General features: G+C 41.5%; 1 protein-coding gene across 2 annotated transcripts; it reads right to left on the reverse strand.

Annotated features, from left to right (window-relative positions):
- Window positions 1–11,624: 11,624 nt before the first annotated feature.
- Window positions 11,625–21,293, reverse strand: rhoua (ras homolog family member Ua). Of its 2 annotated transcripts, none has more exons than XM_088334876.1 (4): window positions 20,738–21,293; window positions 17,017–17,072; window positions 14,975–15,163; window positions 11,625–14,171 (listed from the first exon to the last, which is right to left on the reverse strand). In XM_088334876.1, exons 1-4 carry the CDS (start codon window positions 20,988–20,990, stop codon window positions 13,887–13,889), a joined length of 783 nt encoding a protein of 260 aa, XP_088191002.1. In that variant the 5' UTR covers window positions 20,991–21,293; the 3' UTR covers window positions 11,625–13,886. The 2 variants fall into 2 exon arrangements, with proteins under 2 accessions (XP_088191002.1, XP_088191001.1); XM_088334875.1 differs by having other exon boundaries at window positions 17,017–17,075; window positions 20,738–21,283.
- Between the last annotated feature and the right edge of the window lie 5,334 nt (window positions 21,294–26,627).

Consider the following 26,627-nt stretch of genomic DNA (forward strand, 5'->3'; position numbering starts at 1 on the left):
GCATCAAAAAATCCACCATCACCAACGGGTTCCCAAAAGCTGGTCAGAGAGGAGGGCACAGAATCAGGAGTGGATGGGAGCGTGGGACGTCTATAAGACAACGTTTCTTTCCGACACTGAGGAAGACAACTTTGATGGCTTCAGTTCTAAGGAGGAAGGTGAGGACGGTTTACCGTGATTTTTACAAGTACGGTATGTTTTTTTAACAGACCCGTTTATTGTGTTGCGAGCCTGTTGCTAGCGTGTTGCTACCTGTCACAGGCACCGTTTGGGATGAAACTCTCTCGGTGTACCATCTTTCTTTGTAAATATGTGTAACCATGTATAATATGTACTTGCAACTGTATATCCAGTTCGAATCCTGGCTCGTCTGTGTTACATGTCGAAGTGTCCTTGGGTAAGACACTGAACCCCTAATACCCCCAATAAGCAGGTTAGCACCAGGCTGCAAGGCCGCTATTGGGAAATGTGGAGCACATTGTAAAGCGCTTTGGGTAGTCATTGACTTGAAAAGTGCTATGTAAATGCAGATCATTTTATTTAATTCCCGCACACACTCCAACGTCACCTCATGGATGGAGCACACTTAGTTCTTTTGTTAGGAAAAATAAAAATCGGGCCCCGTGTGAAATGTCAGCTTTCCTGGTCATTTTTTCTCTCAATTAACGAGCGCGCAGAATTGTTGGATGAATGTAGGTTTTGTTTGGTTAACGGAGTCAGATAACTAATTTGAACGATTTGGTAAACGATAGATTTTGATAGATAAATTCCAATAATTTATGGTGACCCCTACGTGATTGAGGGGGAAAGACCAAAGGAAAATAATTACAGGGTTCTGATCCCTGAGCGTCCGTCCACATCTAACCAGGTGATGACCTGCTAAATAAGGCGTCGCAAGTTGCACCTGTTTTTCTTCTGGTGGCCACATCTGAAAGATAAGCAGAATACAGTAATCCCTCGGTTATCGCTGTTAATAGGAACCAAAACCACCCGCGAAAAGTGAAAATCCGCGAAGTAGCGATGCCCTTTCAAAAATGCTTAAAAAAAACATTTTTTTTGTTTTTGTTTTTAAATTATTTTATTTTATTATTATTATTTTTTAGACCCGGTTAATGGGGACCAAATCCACCCACGAAAAGTGAAAATCCGTGAGGTAGCGACGCCCCTTCAAAAATGCTTAAGAAAAATAATTAAAAAAAAATAAATAAATTATTTTATTTTATTATTTTTATTTTTTTTTAGACGCGGTTAATGGGGACCAAAACCAAAGTGAAAGTTGCGAAGTAGCGATGCCGCTTTAAAAATGCATAAATAAAAATATATTTAAAAAATTATTTATTTTTATTTATTTTTTTAAATTCTATTTTATTATTGGGCAGCACGGCGGCGCAGTGGTTAGCGCTTGTGCGGCACAGTTCATGTCATGGGAACCTGTCGTGGGTTCAAATCCAGCTCCAGACTTTCTGTGCGGAGTTTGTATGTTCTCCCCGTGCTTGCGTGGGTTTCCTCCGGGCACTCCGGTTTCCTCCCACATTCCAAAAACATGCATTTCAGGTGAATTGGCCGGTCCAAATTGTCCCTAGGTGTGAATGAGCGAATGAGTTGTCTGTCCCCGTGTGCCCTGCGATTGGCTGGCAACCAGTTCAGGGTGTCCCCTGCCCACTGCCCGAAGATGGCTGGGATGGGCTCCAGCCCCCCCGCGACCCTAATGAGGATAAGCGGTACGGCTGATGAGATGAGATAAGATGAGATTTTATTATTATTACTTTTTAGACCTGCGGAGCTCTGAACCCGCGAACGTGGAACCACGAAGTAGCGAGGTCCCACTGTACCTGTTACTTAAAGTATACAATTGGAGACTACTAAATTGAACGGAGGAAAACGGCGGCAATTTGGATATTGTATAAGAAATGTGTGGATGGTAGTAAGGTGTAAAATCTGGGATTTACTTGCTACTGAAATAGTTGTCCCAAAATTTTTTTTCGGTCTTTTTTAGTTGAGAATCGATACATTAAGGAGTGAGAAATTTAGGGAAAAACATGAGTGAGTGATTTTGGATACGTTAATTCAAGATAATTCTAGATTAATACCAAAAAAGATCAAATATTCCTGTTTTTAGTTCAGAATTGGAAAATTAAGGACTGGGAGGAGTAGGAAAAATTTTATTGAGTGAATTGGAATAGATTAATTTGAGATAACGGCATTTTCATACAAAAATATTGAAAAATAGTTAATAAATACTTTATTTTTCAAAAATATCGAAGAAAAATGTATTGATTGGAGTACAAATGAGTAAGATGACTCGATGCGGGCCAATATACGTAATTTTCACATTAAATCGGTGAAGCTAAAGTAGTAGATATAATTGTTTTGAAGGAAAAATTCAAATAAATACAAGTAAGAAAGGTAAAATGGAAAAATAATTGGCAATGGTAGAAGACGACGGACGTAGTGTGAATCAATCGGCGACAGTGGGGACATCATTAGCAAACATAGAATTGAGAAAATTAAGTGAGTTCAACTTTAATACCGTTGATTGGGAAAAATAATTGCACTTTTCAACATTGAACTGTGTTAAATCTAGATGAATAAACTGGAGGGTGAATTTGATAGAGAATGTAAAGATTGGTATTTATGTAGTAAAATGGCAGATATATTTGTGACATTGAAATTGGAAAGACTAGTGGAAGACCAAATGGAGAAAATTAATCAAAACTGTATGAGTTAGATGGGAAACTCAGAAGGCCAGCGGTTAATAAGTTGAAGGACAAATTACAGTTAGAGGAATGCATCACTCCATTATATAAAAGAAAAGAGAGCCATTGTGAGAGGGCACGTGAGGAAGGAATGTTATGTTGAGAATGGTCACCGGATTGTTGGCAGAGCAGGTAGGGAAGTTACAAATACAGGAAGATAAGAGAAAGGGAGAGAAGGTGAGCAGAGAGAGGCAAGGAGCATAAAAGAAGGAAAGAAAGTAAGAGAAAAATTACATAAGAAGGTAAAAAGAGAGCGCAAAAGAGAGAAAGAGAGGGCAAAAGAAAGTGAACATTAGGGGAAAAAGAGAAACAGGGAGAGACTCGCAACACTGTCAGGGACAGCTTAGCTTTAGTCACACTTTTTGAGAAATTTAGTAATTTTTCAACATAGAGGACTTAGAAAAAGAAGGAATTAAGGTGATATCGAGTTTGGAGAAAGAACAGGAAAGTGAAAAGCAGGATAAAGTAAGTGACATTAAGGTGATACCGAGTTTGGAGAAAGAACAGGAAAGCGAAAAGTAAATGAAAGTAAATGATCTGCATTTATATAGCGCTTTTCAAGTCAATCACTTCCCAAAGCGCTTTAAAATGTGCTCCACATTTCCCAATAGCGGCCTTGCAGCCATGTAAGGCGCTAACCTGCTTATTGGGGGTATTAGGGGTTCAGTGTCTTACCCAAGGACACTTCGGCATGTAACACGGACGAGCCGGGATTCGAACTGGGATCCCTTGATCCCAAGACGAGTAGGATAAAGTAGGATAAAGTAAGTGACATTAAGGCGATATCAAGTTTGAAAATGATAAAGTTATTGACAGAACAATAGGCAGTCAGACTCAAGAGAAGGAGAAGGGATCCAAGCAGGTAACAGCACAGAGGTAAGTAAATGGGAATAGGAATGATATTAAATGGATATGACGAGAATAATTTCAAATAATCAGAACTTTCAAATGAGTTTGAAAATAATGAAAATAACGACTTATTAACAGAGGAAAAGAAAGGCAGGATTGAAAATTATTAATCACATGCCTGTTCTGTTTCAATCACTGAATGAGATGTGATCTCTTTAAAAAAAGAAAAAAAAAAAAAAACATAAGAGTATTGATAATGAAATGCGAGTCAATAAGGCAATTTATTAGTGACAAGTAGGTGTCATTCTACATTGAATCAATGAGAAAAAATAGTTGATTATGATTATAGAGAGAAATTTACAATTAAAAAAGTTTTTCACGTTGAGTTCAATTTGGCATTTTTTGAGATTTTTCATGTTTAGGCAGTGTGATAGTTAAGAATTTGAATACGAGCATGTTACAATTGACAAACGATTAACAAATACGTTAAATGTTGATTTATAGTTTGGTTAAATTAAAAAACAATTTGTCTATCTTATGGAGAGAGCGTTTTCAAAAGACAATGGGGAGCAGATTATTCAAGCCTGAGAAAGATCATATGAATTTTAAATAGCAGATTAATCGATCTTGAGACAGATCATGAAAATTCAAGAATATAATTGCATGGAAAATAAATGGATAAAAACTGAGATAATGTCTACATGGTCATTTAACTCAGAGCAAAAATTTAGGCAATTGAATAGTCCAGTTTATTTAACAACACATCCCAGTATGTAAGCATGATTGATTTAGCAGGATTTTAATTTCCACAAAAATAAAAGACATTTTTTTGAAAGTCAATGGACTCTCGAAAGAAATGAACAAAATACTGTGTGCTGTGATGGGGGACACAGCTGGAAAATTAACAAGACATCCAATCATCCATTGTCTGCGCCGCTTATCAACAGCAAGGTCTGCTCAAGCACATCCCGGCAGTCTTCGGGCAGTGAGCAGGGGTCACCCTGAACTGATTGACAGCCATTTGCAATGGAACCCAAAAATACAATGAAGGTCTTTTCATGTCTGAGATGGACACATTTTGGAAAATATTTTCGATGGGCCAAGCAACATTCAAACAGTGGATTACGAGTGATCGCTATATAAATGAATGTGACTTGACTAGTTTGACACCCTTGGTCTAGCAGCTAGAAAGGGTGTCTCTAGCTCATTAGGTGCTTGCCAATTATTTGACTGCATCTCAGAAGAGTAAAGTGGTAATCAGAGAAGGTCTGTAAACCCAGTTGGTAATCGGTTTGTCGCCATGTTCCAAAAAACTTTGCCTCGTTTGAAAAGCTGGATTACAGATTTTTCAGTTAATAATAAATCATAATAAGACTGTAATTGCAATCTTTTTTGTACATTTTGGGTGACGGACTGGTGGCATATATTGTGTCTAAACTGCTTATTTGTTTTGAGATGTCTCCTAATTTAGCACTTTCTTCTTTTTTAAAAAGAGATACAAATTAGATGACCTGTCCACGAATATAAGCCTTGAAACAGTCCCATAGAATACCACTACTAATATCAGATCTGTCATTTATTTAAAAAAAAAAACAACCTGTATTTGCTCCCTGAGACAATCGTTGAACTTCTGTTCAGAAAGTAACTGGGAGTTTAATTTCCAGGATTTGTTGGCAGGTCTGTAGTTAATAAGGGGAATGTCCATTGATGTCGGAGTGAGATCCGAAATAATTATAGGGTGGTATTTGCAGGCAGTTGTCATGTGTAACGCACAGCGGCGCATTGGTTAGCGCGCGTTTGCCACAATTCTGAGGTTATGAGATCGAACCTCCTGTGTGGAGTTTGCATGTTCTCCCCGTGCTTGCGTGGGTTTCCTTCCGGGCACTCCGGTTTCCTCCCACATTCCAAAAACATGCATGTTAGGTTAATTGGCCGGTCCAAATTGCCCCTAGGTGTGAATGAGCGAGCGAATTGTCTGTCTCTGTGTGCCCTGCGACTGGCACACTGACAGTTCAGGGTGTCCCCTGCCCACTGCCCGAAGATGGCTGGGATGGGCTCCAGCACCTCCGCGACCCTACTGAGGATAAGCGGTACAGATAATGGATGGATGGATAGAAGCAAGGGGATCGAACACGGATTGTGGTGATGAAAGCACTGACTCCCAACTACTAGATCAATAGGATTGTTGATATCAGAGGAAAAGGCATCAGATTTCATCTCATCGTCTTATTTTTACTCACGGTACCACGTTTTACAACGTAGTAATAGAGCGTTATGGGAAAGAGTTCAGCCAATACAAAGTTGTACGTTGTGAATAAAAAAGGTTCAATGATGAGATCAAATCTAATGGCTGTCCTTTTGTCATTCCGATCTCTGGTAGTCTTAGTAGAAGCAAATTTAGGCTTTTACTATTATTAATTTTAATAATAAAATTGTTATGAATATTATTACTAATGTTACTATTGGGCCAGGCCACGAGAATATAGTCAGACATTAAACCGGTATGTGGTTCAGAAAAGGTTGCTGGCCACTGGTGTACAGGTCCCCTTCCTTCTTTTCACATCAGTACTGAATGCATCGCTGCTGACTCGTGTCACTTTGTATTTATTTTATTTTTGCAACTGAGTTTGGATTAACCATATCTTGATAAATACCCACATCGCATAATTTTTTTATCTATAAGGATTGTTAGTTTATCAAAAAAAAACCTTCACTATCATGGTCGGAGCTTCCACACACAACACCATTAATAGCTTGGACTATCTGCAAAATGTGACCAACGCATGGACATCTTTCTAGTGAAAGAGCAGCTGCTCTGCAGTCACATGTAACCTATCACAATCCATTTTTGTCTTCAACTTAATAGTTTTGCCTCACTAAACTCTGTAACACTGTATCCATGAAAAGAAACATAGTTTGGAAATCCATTGTCAGGAAAAAATCCTGTGATTGTCAGACATGTCTTGTGACCTGATGGGAAGCGACGGACGCTGCCATTTCCTGAGCACCTCTGGTTAGGAGATAGAACTCTCTTTGGCTCAGGTGAATACAATACTTTAAAAAAGTAATTAGTAATAGTTACTACTTTTTCCAAACAGAAACTGTCATGATGACCGATCTGATGCACCTGTTCCCGCTCCTTTAGCGCCAACTGCCTCAGACTCTGATTGGCTCCCTGTCACTATTCAAACTCACGTCTATTTGTCACGTGTTGTTAGTCCGTCTGCGAACATCAGTGTACTCTCGGCAAGCTTAGTAGACCCTGACTCCCACCTGTTTTTACTCCCGTCTGTTTCCCGGCTTCGACCTGTTTTTTGATCCTGACCATGTCCATTCTCTTCTCCTGGCTTTCGACTTGCTTCCGATCCCGACCACATTTTTGCTCTCCTGGCTACTGACCCATTTTTTCCGTTCCCGACACTGCCATCGCTCCCCACGGAAGTCCCATTTCCGCGTTCAGAGCGACCTGCTTACCTCATAGGGCGATCACCGGATCGTGGGTGCAACCCTTTCCTTTCTTTCAATAAAACTGAGAGAAACGTAACGCAAGTGGGTCCTGTCTCCGTTCTGGTCTTGACAGAAACTGAGGTAATACCTGAATTGATAAAAGTAACTAGTTACCAGGGAAAGTAACTAACTAGTTTCATTATTTTAAAAATTAGTTGTTGTATGTCAAAGAATTTGAAATTTTCTGAGTACTATTCGAGTCAGTTGTATAATGAAGAGAAGACAGGTAGTAGTTGTGTTATGTTGTAATATTTATTGAACCTCAGCAGCAACAAATTTATCCTATGCTTGAAGTGCAACAACAATAAACAGTAAACACACACAAAAACTTAAGTAAACAAAATGTACGTAAACACACACAAAACTGGACGCAAACAAAAAACTTATGTAAATACACACAAAATGAATATGAACGCACGCACAAAAATGTACGTAAAAACACACAAAAACTTACGTAAACATGTCAAAAAACATAAGTAGACACACACGTAAACGTACATAAACACCCAAATATATGTAAACACATAAAATGTATACACACATAAAAACGTACGTAAACACATAAAACGCACGTAAATACAGATAAAAACGTACTTAAACACAGGAAATGTACGTAACTGCATGCACGAAAATGTACGTAAAAACACACAAAAACATACATAAAAACACAAAACATATGTAAACACATTAAACATACAAAAAATACAAAGAAAAAATTGAAGTGAATGCATGCAAGAAAACGGACGTAAAAACACACATAAATGTATGTAAACACGCACAAAAACGTATGTAACGCACCGCTTTTTACCGGCAGTAATGGTAAATGGCATTGTAAAGGCGGAAAAAAAATAATTCGTTGGATTACCCCGTTACTGAAAAAATATTGCCATTACGTTAGAAAAAAATCTTGTGATTGTGAGAAAAGACTTGTGACCTGATGGAAAGCAAAGGACTCTCCCATGCACTGTGAGCAGTTCTGATAAGTAGATCTAAGACTCAGGTGACTAGTGTTGGGCAGGTAACTTTAAAAAAGTAATTAGCAACGTGTGAGCATAAGTGACATCTTGCAGCAATAAACAGCACAACAAAAATATATATTTTTCTCATCTGTTTCTTCCTTCTCAGTGGAAATAAAGTTTGGTTATTTGGAGGGGGGGTTGTCTTTTTGTCTATTTTCACGATTTTCGGAAGCAGTCTGTGCACTACTCAGGTATTCTTTAGGGGCCACGTTGGTGACGGCTACTATAAAACAACACATTTATTATTATTATTATTATCTGCATTTTTATATAGCGCTTTTCAAGTCAATGACTTCCCAAAGTGCTTTACAATGTGCTCCACATTTCCCAATAGCGGCCTTGCAGCCATGTAAGGCGCTAACCTGCTTATTGGGGGTATTAGGGGTTCAGTGTCTTACCCAAGGACACTTCGACATGTAACACGGACGAGCCGGGATTCGAACTGGGATCCCTTGATCCCAAGACGAGCTCTCTACCTCCTGAGCTACTGCCGCCCCAAGTTTATAGAAACATTTCAACAATTTGTCCACATTTGGGTAAATAATTATGCTACACTAAGAATTATTATTACTTAGATCAGTTTTCTAGGCTCTATGTTGTAATTATTACTGTTTTGGCCTTTTCATCCTGATAGTCTTTTATCTCTTTTCCCTACAAAGTCTTTATATTACATGTTTTACCCTAAAGTACCATGTCTAATCTTGTTAAATACAATGTTTCACAACGTTGATATCAATGTCAAGAAAGATGATTCTGTTTTTTTCGATTCTATTATATTCTGGTATTTTGTAAATCAAATATGTACCGTGTGGATACTTTATATTCCGTAATATAGGGGTCACCAAATTGGTGCCTAAAGACACCAGGTAGCCACATGAGAACAACTATCTCACCTCCGGACTAGTTAGGAAATCTGCTTACCAGCGATAGCCAATTTGGATTTTGCAGAAAATGTGCATATTGGCATGACGTTGCAGTGGTTGACTGAACCTATTGTAACCCTACTTCTTATATTTACAACCTGGTAGTAACATAATAATAACATAGTAACAACTCAGTAATAACAAAACATGCCATTTTAAAACTACAGATCAAATTGGTAGCCCTTCAAGACCAGTAACAAAAAGGTAGCTTTTCAAAAGGTTTGTGACACTTGTGTGTTCACACGTGCGGTCTGTCATGTTACTGTTTTTTCAATTGCTGCTGCTTGTTTTCCCAATGCGTCTTTTCACTACACGCTTTGATTACAATGTGTCTTTTGTGTGTGCAATCCTGAAAATTGTGTGTGCCCCAATGTTTTGTTTTATTATGAACAAATGACCACTGAAAAGTGATTACAAGAAAAAAACAGCGGTAACTTTGAGACATACAACTGTCAAATGTTAATCCTGCTATAAAATAACTATATTATGAAACTGTCATGGTTGCCTTGGCGACCGGTCTGCCCTGCCCCCTGGGCACCAGCTGAAGCAGTTCAACTAATTGCGTGTCTGCTATTTAAGGCTGGATTGTGGGTTTTGCGGGTGCTGGCTCATTATACCTTTTCTGTTCTGTCATGCCTTGTCCTGTTTAGTTGAGTTGGAAGAAACCTGTGTTTGCACGTTTTTGTTAAAGCCTGTTTGTTCTGTCTTGTCCCTGAGTTTTGGACAACTTTTATTTTGGTAAATAAAAGTTTTTGATCGTCACGCAATTGAGTTCTTCCTTCCTGCCTCCTGCCTCCATTCTGGTCCGGGCACCACCTCACCCGCCTCGTGACAGAATGAGCCAGCCAACATTTGAACTCAGCGAACGATCCCTGCGCGATTTGGGGAGAGCTGGAGGACGCCGTTTGGCAAGCACCCATTGAGGTATCCTTCCCTGCCCGTTCGAACCACGGCCCCGCCCGGCGTGGCCTATGCTGTGCCTTGAATGGGGTCCCGGGAGGATTTGACGCCTGCCAGTCCGACTCCCCGTCCTGCCAGTCCGACTCCCCGTCCTGCCGGTCCGACTCCCCGTCCTGCCGGTCCGACTCCCCGTCCTGCCGGTCCAACTCCCCGTCCTGCCAGTCCGACTCCGACTCCGCGACCTGCCAGTCCGACTCCGACTCCGCGGCCTGCCAGTCCGACTCCGCGGCCTGCCAGTCCGACTACGACTCCGCCGCATGCCAGTCCGACTACGACTCCGCCGCATGCCAGTCCGACTACGACTCCGCCGCATGCCAGTCCGACCCCGACTCCGCTGCCTGCCAGTCCGACCCCGACTTCGCTGCCTGCCAGTCCGACTCCGCCTGTCCTGTTTTCGCCTGTCCAGTTTGCCCGCCGGACCCCCCCTGCCGAGCGCCGATTCCTATCCGCCCGACGCAGATGGCGCCTGCCTCTCCCCGTTCCTGCGTGTTCGGAGGAGGGAGCGGGGTTGCCCCAATCGTGAGCGTCTAACCATTCCGGGGCGCGAGGTAGTAATTTTTTCTTTTTTGGGACCTCGGGAGCTGTCCCTTAAAGGGGGGCTCTGTTATGGTTGCCTTGGCGACCGGTCTGCCCCGCCCCCTGGGCACCAGCTGAAGCAGTTCAACTAATTGCGTGTCTGCTATTTAAGGCTGGATTGTGGGTTTTGCGGGTGCTGGCTCATTATACCTTTTCTGTTCTGTCATGCCTTGTCCTGTTTAGTTGAGTTGGAAGAAACCTGTGTTTGCACGTTTTTGTTAAAGCCTGTTTGTTCTGTCTTGTCCCTGAGTTTTGGACAACTTTTATTTTGGTAAATAAAAGTTTTTGATCGTCACGCAATTGAGTTCTTCCTTCCTGCCTCCTGCCTCCGTTCTGGTCCGGGCACCCCCTCACCCTCCTTGTGACAGAAACATACAGTACAATGCGTAATCCATGGTAAAATAGTTAAAACTGTAAATAATTCTAGTAAGATTGTTCAAATGTCACCACTGAAGGATTTATTTTCATGCTATCAGTGTTTTTCCCAGCCCGAATCTTGTGACTTGGAATGCGTAATAGTTCATCTTCAAAGATGAACACTATCCAACCAGAACAAGGTTCCTGCAAAGCCGAGGGAACCAGATTGGTTCCAAGGCAAAACTGTATTTGCGGTGCATTGCCACACCACACTCAAAGCAACTAAACGATTATTACATGACATCTTTGAAAATAAAGCACTTGATAACTCGCTGAGGGTTTCTGAAAGACGCAGAGGTTTACAATATGGCAGGGAGATGGAGAACATATGTGTCCTCTTCTCTATTCCATTCCTGCTTTGAAACATTGCTGTGCATCTGCTGATTACAACCATGGCTGTCTAACTGATAGCTAATCACAAAACTGAAATATCACCTCCATTATACTTACGGAGTTCTGGGTTCATGTATGTGAGGATTGGGGAAACTCTTTGCTTCAAAAGCGTTATATTTACAGTAAACTAAAATAATCAGAAACAAGAAGGCCTTCCGCTGGTTATTCACTTCCAAGGCATAATTATTTATACTTGCAACACATATCGAACAGTCAAAACTATATGTATTGCAGCAAATGTATTTTACATCAACACTTTTGTACAAAACTAACACCCATCTTCATTGGAGCCCTAACAAATATGAATTATAGTTTTTTAACAGAGAGACAAAAAAATCCCTTTCAAAGATTACAGGGATTTTGTAAAATAAAGTTACAAAAAAATAAAATAAATATGAGCAATCACACACACCACAAGGGCCCCTACTTGGACGATAGCTTGATTTTCCATTATTTTTATTAATAAACTTACATTAATAAACAACCCCCTTTAAATGTAGTTCTTTGTGCATTTGATGAGTCAAATAAAATAAAATAAAATGTCGAAGAAGCTATGACCTGATTTTGAAACACAGACAAAACAAAAATCAAATATACAATAAATTATATCAGGAAATTAATTAAGGGCCTCTGACTTCCATTGATACAACATACTCTTAAGTTTTAATTTCTGTTCTTGTAAAATCTTGTCCAAGCATTTATTGTCTTTTTCAGAAGTCCTAACCCTACCATGGCATATAACCTGTCACTTCCATGGTTTTATTTTTGAATGAATGGATTAGCCAATACTGCACCTCATTTCAGTCCAACTACAATTTTCTGTATTCTTCGACACAAAAGCAGTTCCACTTTACCACAAACCAAGCTGTTAGCAATTACACAGAGTTTAGATGTATAAATTATCATTCTAACACGTGGCATACGATTGGTTTGCTAACTGGATTTGGGGAAAAATGGAATGGTCCTGCACAAAGACAGGACATAGCAAAGACGTATCATCCATGGGACTGTCTCCGTCTAACTGACACATCTGGACTTCGTCGCATTAACCTAGTGTTTCTTTGCATAGCTGATTAAATGGTCGAAATAATTAGATATAATTTGACTGTAGAATCCATATGAATCGTTCTCTTGTCTCTAAATAATCAACAAGAATAGTAAAATGGAAAAAAGCTGGCAGTTAAAAACCCTCAATCAATGAGTGAGACCTATGGCCTATTTCCATAATTGCCCTGCGCTTCTGCACCTACACTACAAGACAGGCCTCTTTGTGCACCCTTTTCCCTGCTGAAAAACAATGTATCACTATCAGGATTGACACAAAGGAGCTATTCAGTGGCAGCTGGAAAATCTGAATGACCAAACAATTCCAGTGATAGAATCACTGCTTCATTTTACAAATCGACTCTCGTTTTTGTCAATATTGATTTCTGTCTAGTGACCAGCCTGAGTCAGAGAAAAAGGTTTTCTTGGTTGCTGCTGAAAAACACCAACCCCAATAAACTAAAGTAAAATTCTATTTTATAGCATAATATTTTAATTTGAGCAGATTAATGATTTTCTCAGGTATCATGCTTGCTTTTTCTAAAAGTGTTCCCAATTATGTACACTAAATCTTTCCATAATAGAACGTTGCTCAGACCCTTATCTCTTCTTGCTGGTAAAATTGCAAAGTGGCATTGTCACCACCTTTTCTTTTAGGTTAATTTCCTGTCTGTGAAAGTCTGCATACATTTGTTCATACAGTGTGCAACAATACAACAGGTAGGGCATCAACAGTCTGCACTTTGCAACTGACGTGATCTTGTGATAATACAAACATGTAAATAGGAAAACCGATAGGCAGGTGCAGCCAACAAGCAGAAGATTAATTAACTTAATTGCGAAGAATCATGACACAGACTCATTTTAACAAGAAACGCCTTGTTGCCTCACAAGACTTCTGTACTTTCTCATTTTCAAAACTTCTTCAAAACATATCAGTGACAGATCATTTTTAGGTTGTCAGGACTTATGCAACTTACTTTGGTCAACTACACTCTGGTTCAGACACCACTTGGTTTCATTATATTCATTTTGGTATGATCGCTGTCAGATCCTGTAGGTTTGGTTTCAGTTTGACTTCTCAAACTACTGGATTTGGGGTCAACACCACGTAAACACACAGCCTTTAAGATCTCCTTATATTGAAATTGGGGAATATAATTTTTAACTCATCCAATTCATTTTGCTGATCCAGCAGGCCAAGACACAGATCCCAACAAATGTTTGTGCTGAAATTAGCTTATAAAGTGTCTGTGTTAGTCCTAGATTAGCTTCCAATGTTAAATAAAAATGCAGTTTGGTCTTTATGTACAATGAGATCAACAAATGTAACTTTGGTTTTCCATTACAATTTCTGAAAAGGTTTGACTCGGGCTTTGTTGATGGAACAAAGAGTGTTCAGGTTTGCCTCAGAGTGCCCTAAGGTAGTAATCTGGACTTATTCACGACACACAGCAGTACCTTCTCCACCACGACTTGCATAAGCTTTTTATCCTGTCAGGCCTCTGTATTTGCTTTCTATGCCGTTTGTGTTTCCCTTGTGAGTGCTTTTTGGAGCTATAGTTCTGAAGGCTGGCCAGTATGGCGGTGTCAAACATTTCCTTCAAATTCTTCTGGGTCAGCGACGAGCACTCTACGTAGGCCACTGCGCCAATCTCAGCCGCACACGCTCTAGCGTGTGCAGGGTCCACCGGCCTCTCTTTGTACTTAGCCAGGTCTATCAAGATCTGTGGAGTAAACAAAATGTCATAACTTACCGTGTAAATTGAAGCAATAATTCATAGAATGAAAAAGACCTTGGTGCTTATCTATGATTGAATGTCATCAAGTCAGAGATAGGCAAAAGTCTCTATGCCCTAGCCTAAATGAAATCTTATTTTTGAACCACATCTACAGCAAGTCTTATTTTAGTCCCACAAGTCTACAGGTATGCCAAGTCCAGGTCTTTAATCCATTTCAAATCTTGGGTCTGGATAAACAAATCTAAGCGTTTTGCTTGCAGATAAAGTTTTTTTTAAATCAATATCAAATCTCAAGTGTCTGATATACAACTCTAGACAAGGTCCAAATCAAGTCTGAAGTCTCAAGCTTCAAAATCAAAGTCAAGTCTGAAGTCTCAAGTTTTTGAAACACACGTCTAAGCTAAGTCTACTTATTTAGCTTCCATGTCTCACTCCATGGGTCTGACTTAGATAAAAGCTGAAGCCCTAAGAAACACCTGCAAATGCACAAAGATGAACATGATGAGTGTAGTTTTTTTCATGAGTCCCATTAAAAGAATGAGTTGACCCTTATGTGAACAAGTCAAAGTCCAAGTCTCCAAAATGATAGGCCTAAGTCTTTCAAAAATCCAAGTCCAGGGTCCAATTTCAGCATCTCTCTATTGGACTAAAACCCTTCACCTACAGGTCCTTAGGGACATTTTGTGTCTTCAATCCTTTTGTTTATATAACATATTGTACTAGCAAAGGTAATAGTGAAAAACTCTGACTTTTGCCTCACTGGAGTCAATTGAACAGAGCAGTCAAACCTTGACATCTTCCCGGAGGTCACACTGGGTCCCAACGAGAATGAGCGGGGCGAAGGGGGCGTGCCGTCGTATCTCGGCGATCCACTTCTCAGGGACATTCTGGAAGGAGACTGGACTGACCACGCTGAAGCACAGCAGGAAGACATCAGCACTAGCGTAACAGAGCGGACGCAGCCGATCAAACTCATCCTGCAGGGAAGGGGGACACCCACAAGGCATCAATCATTGACGGGGGAATTACAGCAAGGAGTGTTTTGACAAGGAGAGGATGACGCAGGAACAGATGGAGGAAATGAATGATGAGTTTCCTCCTTTGGTAAACAAATTAGTATTAGGTTTTAGAACATTGACATAAACTCCGGTAAAATCTTATTTCCGCCACTGATTTAGTGCATTCAATGGTCACATTGGATCCCATTCATAGGGAGGATGATCAAGATTAACGTAGTTCCTCTAAGAAAATCACAATGAATACTTGGCATGCTACAGTGCCATTTGATACTTTACTTGATGTCAAGCAGACAGCTGCAAATGCACTAGCCAAAAAATGACTCCCTAGTAAAAGCACACTCAATCAGCCGGCTGTCCAGAAAAAAGCCCAACCTTTAAATTGTCTTGACTATTAATAAGGCATGGGCAATAAAACCATCACGGTAATTATTGTCACGTAATTTTTGCCAACATGAATAATAAAAACGTTCAATAAAAGTCGATAATTTTAACTGTAATTATACCACCCAAATACCTCAGATAACGGGGGCACTAAAGCAAGAAAATACAAATTCCAGACCAACATTCAGGAGACGAGGACAAGCCCAAGATTTGGCAGGAATAGTGGTAGAGCGGCTCACACAGAGTGAAAGCGAAAGCGAAAGCACTACAATACGGTCCTAAAGAACGTTAAAAAGATGAAGAACAACACTCAGCATAGCCACTCAAAGCATGCTAAAAGTCGTAGACAGGTGAGGCCCCTCATCTTCAATTGTTTGCAGGTATTTTGGCTACTGATAAAAAGCAGAGTGGGGACATGCACTGCAAACATTTCCGGCAACATGTCCCAACCAAGATGGGCAACATGACAAATTCATTGCACCATTTAAAACAGTATACTTTGCTAGAACACATTGAAGTAAAAAAACAAAAAAAACAATTCAGTCTCAAACGAGTGCTAGCTGGTGTTTAACAAGCAACAGTGAGTGTTAAGTCCAAGTAGCAACAAATGGCTAGCTAGCAATGCGCTACCTGTTTTTCTCTGCAACCAGTTACCCTATGTAAGGTACAGGTGGGGATATCCTGACCAGTCACAGAGCAGCATTAAAGCCTGATACTGATTCATTTGGCTTAAAACCTTCAAAGCAATGGCTGTTTTTTCTGTTTATTTGTAACTTTTTTTTAACTGAACATTTTCTTAAAATGTGAGATACTATAAGATTGCAGTCACAAAGTGATTTAATATGTCGGTGAGTGTAAATTAAAATTAGTCTGTATTTATGGTTGTTTAATTTTGGGGGATTGCAGGTCTACCTCAGATTATGTACAAGGTTCTGCGTATTAATTACCTTATTTCGTTAACGTTTATTTGTATTTAATGTTATTCGTATTTGTGAAATCCTGTGTGTAGTGTCACCATGTTTATTTGTTCTACCATTAAAAATAAGTTAAAGCTGCATCTGGTTTCATAATTTAGACTTAAAATGGGAAGGAAAGAAATGTTATAATAATTGTGATAACTATTGATATTGACTGATAACAAATATTTTATTGCAATGACATACAACTGCAATGGCCTACTTTTAACATCATTTTACAACCATCGAAGCACGCACAGTTCTTTTCAGATATATCCGCACAAAAATAGAAGACGGCAGCAGAGTACATGACCATCTGAGTTGAGAATAGCTTTGAAACAAAGGGAAGACGGACTGAGTTTTTCCTCTCAGGGTCGGGGCATTGTCTTGATTACAAATAAAGCTGCAGGAAGTGTGCCTTTGTGTGTGTGTGTGTGTGTGTGTGTCTGTGTGTGTTTGTATTAGATCCATTACCTGCCCAGCTGTGTCACACAGTTGCAGTTTGACTGGCTGCCCGTCCACCGATACCACTGCTACACACAAACACAGACACAGAATAAAAACACCACAAAATACTTAACATATTCACACAGAAGTCTGGGACTTCAAAATGTATCTGCGCAGAGGGGAAAAGTAACATAATCCAGTGAAGTGCAGGGCTGGTGGATCTTCTACATTTGAGAAGAGATTTACACAGTTTGGAGTCAAACATGGCAGCAGTACACAGCGCAGTGATTAGCGCTTGTGCGACACAGTTCTGAGGTCATGAGATCGAACCTTCCGGTATGGAGTTTGCATGTTCTCCCCGTGCTTGCGTGGGTTTCCTCCGGGCACTCCGGTTTCCTCCCACATTCCAAAAACATACATGTCAGGTTAATTGGCCAGTCCAAAATTGTCTCCAGGTGTGAATGAGCGAGTAAGTTGTCTGTCTGTGTGCCCTGCGACTGGCTGGCAACCAGTTCAGGGTCTCACCTGCCCACTCCCCGAAGATAGGTGGGATGGGCTCCGGCACCCCCGCGACCCTATTGAGGATAAGCGGTGCAGATAATGGATGGATGGATGGAGTCAAACACAGTGTTTCCACTAGAGGTAAGATCGGGCCTAAAAAGGTTTGTAAAGATTTTAAACTTTTGGCAAGAAGCAGAAATTACATATGACGTGAGGTAAGTGGTAGGAGGAACCCGCGCGTCTTTTACCCCAACAACGAGGAGGAAAATTAATTTGGATTTAGTCATTTTGAGTTCAACTGAAAACAGCGACAGAAAAGCCCGACCGGTCCGAATGCACTACATTTTAAACCCGAACCATCCGGTCAGGTTCGGGCCTAGGCCCAAGATCTTACCTTAAGTTCCCACCCAGAACCAGATGTATTTTGGAAGTTGAATTTTGGCTGAATTATGGTCAGGTCTGTTGTAAAGTTGATTCAGTCCAAAAATGAATGTCTAAAATGGGGTTGTGCATAACCCTGCCAACTTGGTCAAAATTTTGGTCTCTAAATGTTGTTGTGTCTACCATGTCAAAAGATGTTAGTATGTAGTCCCAATAAAGTAATTCAAAGATGTGTATTTAATGCAGTGTATTATTTTTTTAAACTTTCTTTTCAACCTAATTTAATTTTTCAAACAATTTTGGGAAGTTTTTTTTCTGATTAGGATGTGTTTGACGTAAAAAACTAACTCATTATTTTCGGACCTCTTGTTTAAAACTGGTAAACATTTAGTGGATGTTTATGTTATCAAAATCTCCACAGTCTAGTTGACCATTCCTTTGGAGAAAAGCTTTATTGTCTTCTTAAATTAAATATGTACATGAGGTGTTTTTAACAACGTACTTGACATTGTTGGCAACAAGATTAGAACTGGCACTCCACGATAAGATAAACACGAGATAAATACTTAAAAGAGGGGAACAAGATAAAACTAAGTTAGAATAAAGAGGCAAAAATATTATCAAATTAGTGCTTTGAGACTGGCCTAAATTGTAAATGCAGTTTAGTCTAAATTATGTGTAATTTTCAGCCCATTCTGTAACTGATCATCCTTGAAAGGGGACTTCCACATTTGTGGACCTTTCTTAAGGGTTCTTTATTATGAAAATCAGGGGAAAACTATCACGTGTTATGGTAAAGCATTGCAATGCGAAAATCCCTTTGACAGGGTGTCCCAAAATGATGAAAAACTTAAACTTTAAATAGCCAATAGACTTTTTATCAGATTAGGTTAGGAGTAAGAATAGTGAAAATGGGCTTATACTTGTGCTAACAAAATGTTCAGAAAATGTGAAAGTAAAGCTGAAGTACAAAGGGATGTTGGAGCATCTGCGTGAGGACTTCATACCACTTAAGCTTTATTTTCACATTTCTATATTTTTTTCAGAGCTTTTTGCACAAACAATGATCAGTATCCAACTTTCATGCGCAGCGCGGCGGGGGCGCGGCGGGGGTCACACCCGGGCCGCGTGACGGAGCGAGTTCGGCGGACGCGGCGTCACACGGCGCGACGCGAGAAAAGGCGGCGGGCGTGATCGGGCTACCCCCGTAACTGGGAGGAGCCCGCTCGTCCGACGACCCCAGTAGCGTGGCGTGACGACAGGCGGCCGTCCGTGCGCGGCGGGCGAAAGGCGGAGGACGTGCGCGGGACTCCCGTAACTGTGTCGGTGTCGTATCGCGCCCGAAAGTACCCGCACCGCGGGTTAGGGGCTCGCTCACGGGAGCGACCGAACGGCACCCGCGGTGCAGCGCAAATAAAAACCCTGTCGTGAATTTGTCACCGATCGTAACGGGCGCACGTAAAATCGCCCAGCTGTACGACTCTTAGCGGTGGATCACTTGGCTCGTGCGTCGATGAAGAACGCGGCTAGCTGCGAGAACTAATGTGATTTGCAGCTGCGATTGGCTGGCAACCAGTTCAGGGTGTCCCCTGCCCACTGCCCGGAGATGGCTGGGAAGGGCTCCAGCCCCCCCGCGACCATAATAAGGATAAGCGGTGCAGATAATGAGATGAGATGAGATTTTTTTTTTAAATTTTTTTTTTGAAGGGGCGTCGCTACTTCACAGATTTTCCCTTTTAGCGGGTGGTTTTGGTCCCCATTAACCGGGTCTAAAGAATAATAATTGAAAAAATAAAATCGCAGGGCACTCGGGGACAGACAACTCACTTGAGACTTTTTGTGATTAAGGGCTATACAAATAAAAATGACTTGACTTGCTCATTTACACCTAGGGACAATTTGGATCGGCCAATTCACCTGAAATGCATGTTTTTGGAATGTGGGAGGAAACCGGAGTGCCCGGAGGAAACCCACGCAAGCACGGGGAGAACATACAAACTCCGCACAGGAAGTCTGGAGTTGGATTTGAACCCACCCAGGGGGTTCCCAAGACATGAACTGTGCTGCACATGCGCTAACCACTGCACCGCCGTGCTGTCCATATATATATATATATATATATATATATATATATATATATATATATATATATATATATATATATATATATATATATATATATATATATATATATATATATATATATTTTTTTTTTTTTTTTTTTAATTTATTTCTTTTTTCTTTTTTTCTTTTTGAAGGTGCGCCGCAACTTTGCGGATTTTCACTTATCGCGGGTGGTTTTGGTCCCCATTAACCGCAATAAGCGAGGTCCCACTGTATACATTTTGGAGGGACACCGTGTGATTAAAGCAGAAGAATCAGGAACAGAAATGTTCCAATTGCAAGCATGAACAGAGTTCACGAGGGATTGCGCAATCTCAGGAGAGGTTGGCCAGTTTACTGTCATACATATCTACTCAAACAGTAAAAATGCAAATTCATTAAGTTTATACAAGAAATCCTGAAAATATTGGCTGGATTGGAAAATCAATTAAGAATAAAAACTTATAGCGGAGATCCTTCCTTTGCATTCAAAATAATACAGCTAAAAATAAGGATACAATTAATAGTAATTGATGGTTTTGTGCATTTATGACTCGTCAAAGCAAATATACTGTAACAAGTATATTAATCCTAAAAGTTAAGGATTTTAGCTAAACGTGATGCTAATTCCTTTTTGGTCGTCAGGAGTTACAGTTAGACCAGAGTCAAAATTGACCCGATGACAATTTTTAGTGGTGCCAATTCCGAACACAACATGTGGGTTATAAGCCAAAATTTTCACTGAAGATGGTAATGAGCTTACCCGAGAAGTTGTCAAAGGCAGTGGGGACGTACTCGGTGGGGTACCCGTTGGTGGTGTAGCTGACAACCAGGCTTGTTTTCCCCACAGCCCCGTCCCCTACCAGGACACATTTCACCCGCCTGTCCGCTCTTGCAGCCCGTCGCGTCCTGCCCGAAGCTTTGTCCTTATCCCAGAGCCTCCTCGGCGGCACGGGCGGGGCGGGAGACACGGGCGCTGTCTTCGGCGGCATCTGGCACAGGGACGAGGGTGACATGGAGCCGCCCTAACAAAATGTGCCGGGGCGACGGCCACTTTTCGCGTAGCCCATGTTTTCCCCTCCTTTTGAGTCACATTTTGACTACTTGGAAAGTCAGTGTCCATTAATAAGAGTGTTGTTCCGAACAAAACTCCCTTTCAAATGACATCACTGTGAGATAGGATTGAGAGAGAGAGAGAGAGAGAGAGAGAGAGAGAGAGAGAGAGAGAGAGAGAGAGAGAAAGAGAGAGAGAGAGAGAGACAGAGAGAGAGAGCAAGAGAGAGCAAGAGAGAGAAGAGAAGAGAACAGAAGAGAACAGAAGGGAACAGAAGAGAAGAGAAGAGAACAGAAGAGAAGAGAACAGAAGAGAAGGGGCGGGGAGCATGAGAGGAGGGGGGACTTTCAAAATCACGAAGAGCGGACAAGTTAACTCTATCTGGAGAGTTAAACAATTTTGCAGTGGTACATTTACCAAATAATTTAATTCGGTCAAAGCCCCGCAAAAGTGAGATTTTTTTAAAAATTAATCCTAAAAGAGCATTAGAGCATGAAACAAGTACATATTAAAATTAGATACCGCAAAATATGAATAAAACGAAAGGTACATAATGTAAAAGAAAAACAAAGAATAAAGAAACTGGCAGTGTTTGCCTTGCGTTCCTTGAATATCTGATCCAATGGCGTCAGACATGCACGATTCAGACGTCATTGTGGTATATTGAGCTTGTTCTGCACATGCCTAAAATTTGTCCCAGTTGGCTTGTTGTAATGCGGATGACAAGTGTTCGGTAAATGTGGTTAACAGAGTGCAACGTGTGTGATCATTTACAATACACCACTAATTGGCGACGAGGTAAATGCGGCTGTAGTGTGCAGTTAAGATGGCCAGTTTCACCAAAACGGACAAATTAAATTCTGAAAATGAACAATGGATAGCTATGTTGAGCGTGTGGAACTTTTTTTGAGGCACATGATGTGGACGAGGAGAAACGGTAAACTACCTTGCTAAGCTCTGTTGGTGCTTCCACATACAGACTGCTTAGAAATTTAGTTCAGCCTCTCAAACCTAAGGACAAGACTTTCGATGAAATCTTGGGAATTTTGTCAGATTGCTATGAACCAAAGCTGCTGGTCATAGCCGAGCAATTCAGATTTCGACGGTGTGTTCGGAAGCAAGGCGCAATATTAGCCTAGTATGCCACTGAACTGAAGATGTGATTTCGGAGACCGACTGGAAAAGGCTCTACGCGACGGGTTTGTCAGTGGGATTGACAATGACACATGCCAATGCAGGCTGCTTGTCACAGACAAACTCACGTTTGCCAGAGCCCGGGAGATTGCTCTCAACGTGGAGGCCGCTCACCGCGACAAAACAAGCCAACTTCTTCAGTGCACAAGGCACATGAAACGCAGAGTATCTCTCCTTCAGCGCAAGCAGCGTGCTATAGATGCAAAGGGAAAAAAACATAGCCCGAATGAGTGCAACTTCAAAACAGCTAAATGCCATAAATGTGACAAAGTGGGTCATATACAGAAAGCAAGCAGAGGTGGCCAGGCTGCTGCGAGGAACGAAGGAGGGCAAAATAAAAACTCAGAAAGGGCTGCAAATTATGGGAGAGAGGAAGAAGAGTGTTCTGTTTAAATGAAACAGACAAGTGCATTCAAAGCAAAGTTTGCCGTGAACTGGAAAAATATTGACATGGAAATTGACACCAGCGATGGAGTCAGCATAATATCTGAGGTGCTGTACTATGAGTCATTCTTGAACGCACCACTAGAAGGAAACAACATCTCGCTGAAGACCTATACTGACCAGGCAATTTCAGTAAAAAGACAGTTCGTGGCCAACGCGACCTTTGAAGATCAGGCAGCTGATTTGCCATATTTGTATTGGATGGCAACAGACCTGCACTTTGTGTTAGGAACTGGCTTGACAGCATTAAGTTGAATTGTAAAGCACTCAAAATGGTCAGTGAAAATGCAAAACAACCCTCAGCACCTAAGTCAATTCCCGAGGTGTTGGCAAAACACAGTCAAGTATTCAAAGAAGAGTTGGTACATGTAAGGATATCAAAGCCAGAATTTCTGTCAAAACTGATGCCACGCCCAGCTTCCAAAAAAGCCACCCCTTGCCATTTGCAATGAAGTGGAAGAAGATTTACAGCCACTGGAAAATGAAAACATCATCAGTCCTTTGAAGCACAGTGAATGGGATTTTCCTGTCGTTTCTGTCGCTTGTGCAGCGATTACAAGGTGACAGTAAACAAGGTAACCAACACTGACATCTACCCACTGACACGCATTGAGGAAGTGCTGGCAACGCTGAGCGGTGGCAATTTGTTTTAAAAAATACACTCAGCCTCTACTTACCAAAATGTGCTTCCTGACGAGGAATCAAAAAAAATACACAACAATCAAAACTCACAGGGCCTTGTTTGTTTACAACCGACTTTGCTTTGGTATTAACTCTGCTGTTAGCATCTTTCAGAGTGTGATGGAGAGCCTGATGAAGGACCCGAACGTGGTGGTTTTCCTTGATGATCTCCTCAAAATGGGAAAAGATGAGGCAGAACTTTTGAAAAACCTCGACGGAGTCCTGCAAGACTTGCAAGAGAATGGCCTGCGAGTGAAAAAGTCGAAGTGTGAGTTTGACAAGGCCCAAATCTGAAGACAAGCTGAAAGCTATACACGATCCACTCACACTTGCCAATGTGAAAGGGTTACGGGCTTGCCTGGGCCTAGTTAACCACTACGGCCGCTTTTTTACCACAGCAAAGTACTGTGTTAGCACCACTATACAATCTGCTTGAAGAACAAGTCACATGGAAATGGAAGAATACTGAGGAGGATGCATTTAATAAATGTAAAGAACTCCTGACAAGTGACAAAGTACTAATGCACTATGATCAGAGCCTGTCATTGAACCCTCGCATGGGACGCCTCAGCTTATGACATTGGTGCTATAATCCAGCACACAACACCAGATGGAAAAGAGCATCCAATCGCCTATGCTATGCCTTCTCTCTCTCTAGCAGAGAAGAAGTATTCACAAATTGAAAAAGAGGCCCTAAGCCTTGTGTATGGCGTTAAAAAGTTTCATCAATACCTCTGGGGGCATAAATTCAGCCCGGATCCGGAGATGGATAATCGTTCTGTTGGCATACAACTACCACATTGTGTACTGTCAGTCGGAGAAGCAAGACAATGCTGACGGGTTGTCTCGTGTGCCATTATCTGAGACTAAGGATGCTGGAATAGAGACAATCTCCGCCTACGTTGACGCACTGATATGTGAATACCTGGTGGGCGTGCCGCTTACTGCAAAGCGGATCGCCAAAGTAACCAGGACTCTCAAAGCTGCAAAGATTCGTCATGGAAGGCAGGCCAAAAGAAACCCCTGAAGAACTGGAAGCATACCACAGAAAACATGCTGAACTTTCTGTGGAGCAGGGGTTTGTATTGTGGGGCGCAAGACTGATTACACCTGCGAAGCTCAGAACCGCAGTGCTTAAAGAACTCTACAGTTCCACGATTTGAGATGAGTCAGCGGACCAGCGTCTGACCTGAATCAGGTCAACGCTGCGTTGTTGCCGTCGTTGCTTTTATGGACTTTCTGGACTAGTTTACAGGCTCGGGGTTTTGTTGCTGTCAAGCACTTTACAGACAAATTTCAACATGTTCTCTTTTATTGATGTTTCCTACGTTTGCGTACTGTAACTCAATGCTGAATCTATTCCACCCTGGTCATCCTGGAAGAGGGATTACTACTTGTGAGGCCCCTTCTCAAGGTTTCATTTTTCCTCACGCTGAGGTTTTGAGTTTTTCCTTGCCCGCATGTTAGTTTAAGATCAGGCGATGGTGTAATTGTAATTCTCTGCAGTCCTTTGAGGCATTTTTGTGATTAAGGGCTATATAAATAAATGTGACTTGACAGTGGGCACCCTGGCCATGTAAAAATGAAAGGAATTGGACAGCTATACGTCTGGTGCCCACATATTTATGCAGATATTGAAGTGATGTTCAAAGGATGTAAAACATGTCAGCTAGAGCGGCAGTAGCTCAGGAGGTAGAGCGATCGTTTTAGGATTAAGGGATCCCAGTTCGAATCCCGGCTTGTCCGTGTTACATGTCGAAGTGTCCTTGGGTAAGACGCTGAACCCCCCAATACCCCCAATAAGCAGGTTAGCGCCTTACATGGCTGCACAGATCACGGCCGCTATTGGGAAATGTGAAGCACAATGTAAAGCGCTTTGGGAAGTCATTGACTTGAAAAGCGCTATATAAATGCAGATCATTTCATTTCATCATTTCATTTTCATTTCATTTCATTTCATTTCATAGAGCAGAGCATGCCATGCCACGAGCCATTGCTTCCCGGGGAATTTACAGGAGATGTGTGGAAGAGACTTCACATACCAGCTCAGTAGCCTAGATGGTAGGGCGCCCGCTTTGAGACTGGGAGGTCGCTGGTTCGCGCCTCGGCCGAGTCATACCTAAGACTTATAACATTGGTAAAATGGCGGCGCCCTCTGTTGGCTGCGGCTGCATCGGCTCGCTACAAAGGGTCAGGTGTATCGACATTTCGTTCTAACAAAGAATGACAATACAAAGGAAATTATTATTATTATTATTATTATTGACTTTGCAGGGCCGTTTATGGGCCACATGTTCATGATTGTCGTTGACGCATTCTCAAAATGGATCGAGGTTTACAAAATGACACAAATAATTTCCTCAGCAATAATCACTAGATAAAATAAACTACATCTGTGGTATTACCGATTGCCTGGGCGCTCATCACCTTTCTCCGTCCCTTCAATCAACGGTGGAGAAATGCGCTAAACCGAAGATGGCTTTGGCGCTATGTAGCACTGATTCATCTTTAGAAGGTACGTCCACACATGAAAAAAAAATTGCGCGATTGGTCAAATACAGTAAGGGTTAACGTACAACCCACCTTCACAAAATACCCTATGATTGTGTAGAAATAAATGACAACTAACTCATTAGTACCTTATTGCCATTTTAAGACATAAGGTAGGGGTGTTTAACGTGTGACACGATGAAAAGTAAACAAACGCAAGAACAGTCCACCTGACAGTTGACGTAATATTGTTCCCAAACCTTCCCTGTAGCACTCAAACACCTGTGTTCTTAAATGAATTAACTTAACAGAGTTGTCATTAGACCTAAACATAGATAATTTCTACATTTCTCAAGATGCATTCAGTCACAGTAAACGGTTAAAGCTGTCTTTTTCTTTTCTATGCCCACATTAATGCCTAAATAGTTGGTCTTACCTATCTTGTTCGTGAGTGGCCGTCCCCTAAGCTACTGTATGTTGGACAGGAATGTTCCCATCCTGCGCTTATGGCTCGATGTAGAGGAAGAACTCATCCAGGACTTCAGGCTGAAGAAGAAGGCCTTACAGGCCCTGCAGGAGCTGCTGACGAGGGAACAGGACCACGGCTGGGGCCATGAGATGGAGGTCCTGATCTATGTGTACTGGCTGGCCCACGGTCCGTCCTACCGTGTTGTGTCACGGGTCTTCAGTGTACCCAGGTACACCGTACACAGAATTGTCCATTGGGTTTCACAGTCAATATGTAAGAATTTGCCCAAAGCCATACACTTTCCAAGCCCTGCAGATATGG

Source organism: Urocampus carinirostris, chromosome 4, assembly GCF_059441175.1.
Source record: "Urocampus carinirostris isolate Australia breed hairy pipefish chromosome 4, RoL_Ucar_1.0, whole genome shotgun sequence".
Lineage (NCBI taxonomy): Eukaryota > Metazoa > Chordata > Actinopteri > Syngnathiformes > Syngnathidae > Urocampus > Urocampus carinirostris.

Coding starts and splice junctions, on each gene's coding strand:
- rhoua (XM_088334875.1), bottom strand. CDS start 20,990: ATGTCACCCTCGTCCCTGTGCCAGATGCCGCCGAAGACAGCGCCCGTG. Junction 17,076..20,737: donor TGCCTTTGACAACTTCTCGG/GTAAGCTCATTA, acceptor GTTTGTGTGTAG/CAGTGGTATCGGTGGACGGG. Junction 14,172..14,974: donor ACCTCCGGGAAGATGTCAAG/GTTTGACTGCTC, acceptor TTTACTCCACAG/ATCTTGATAGACCTGGCTAA.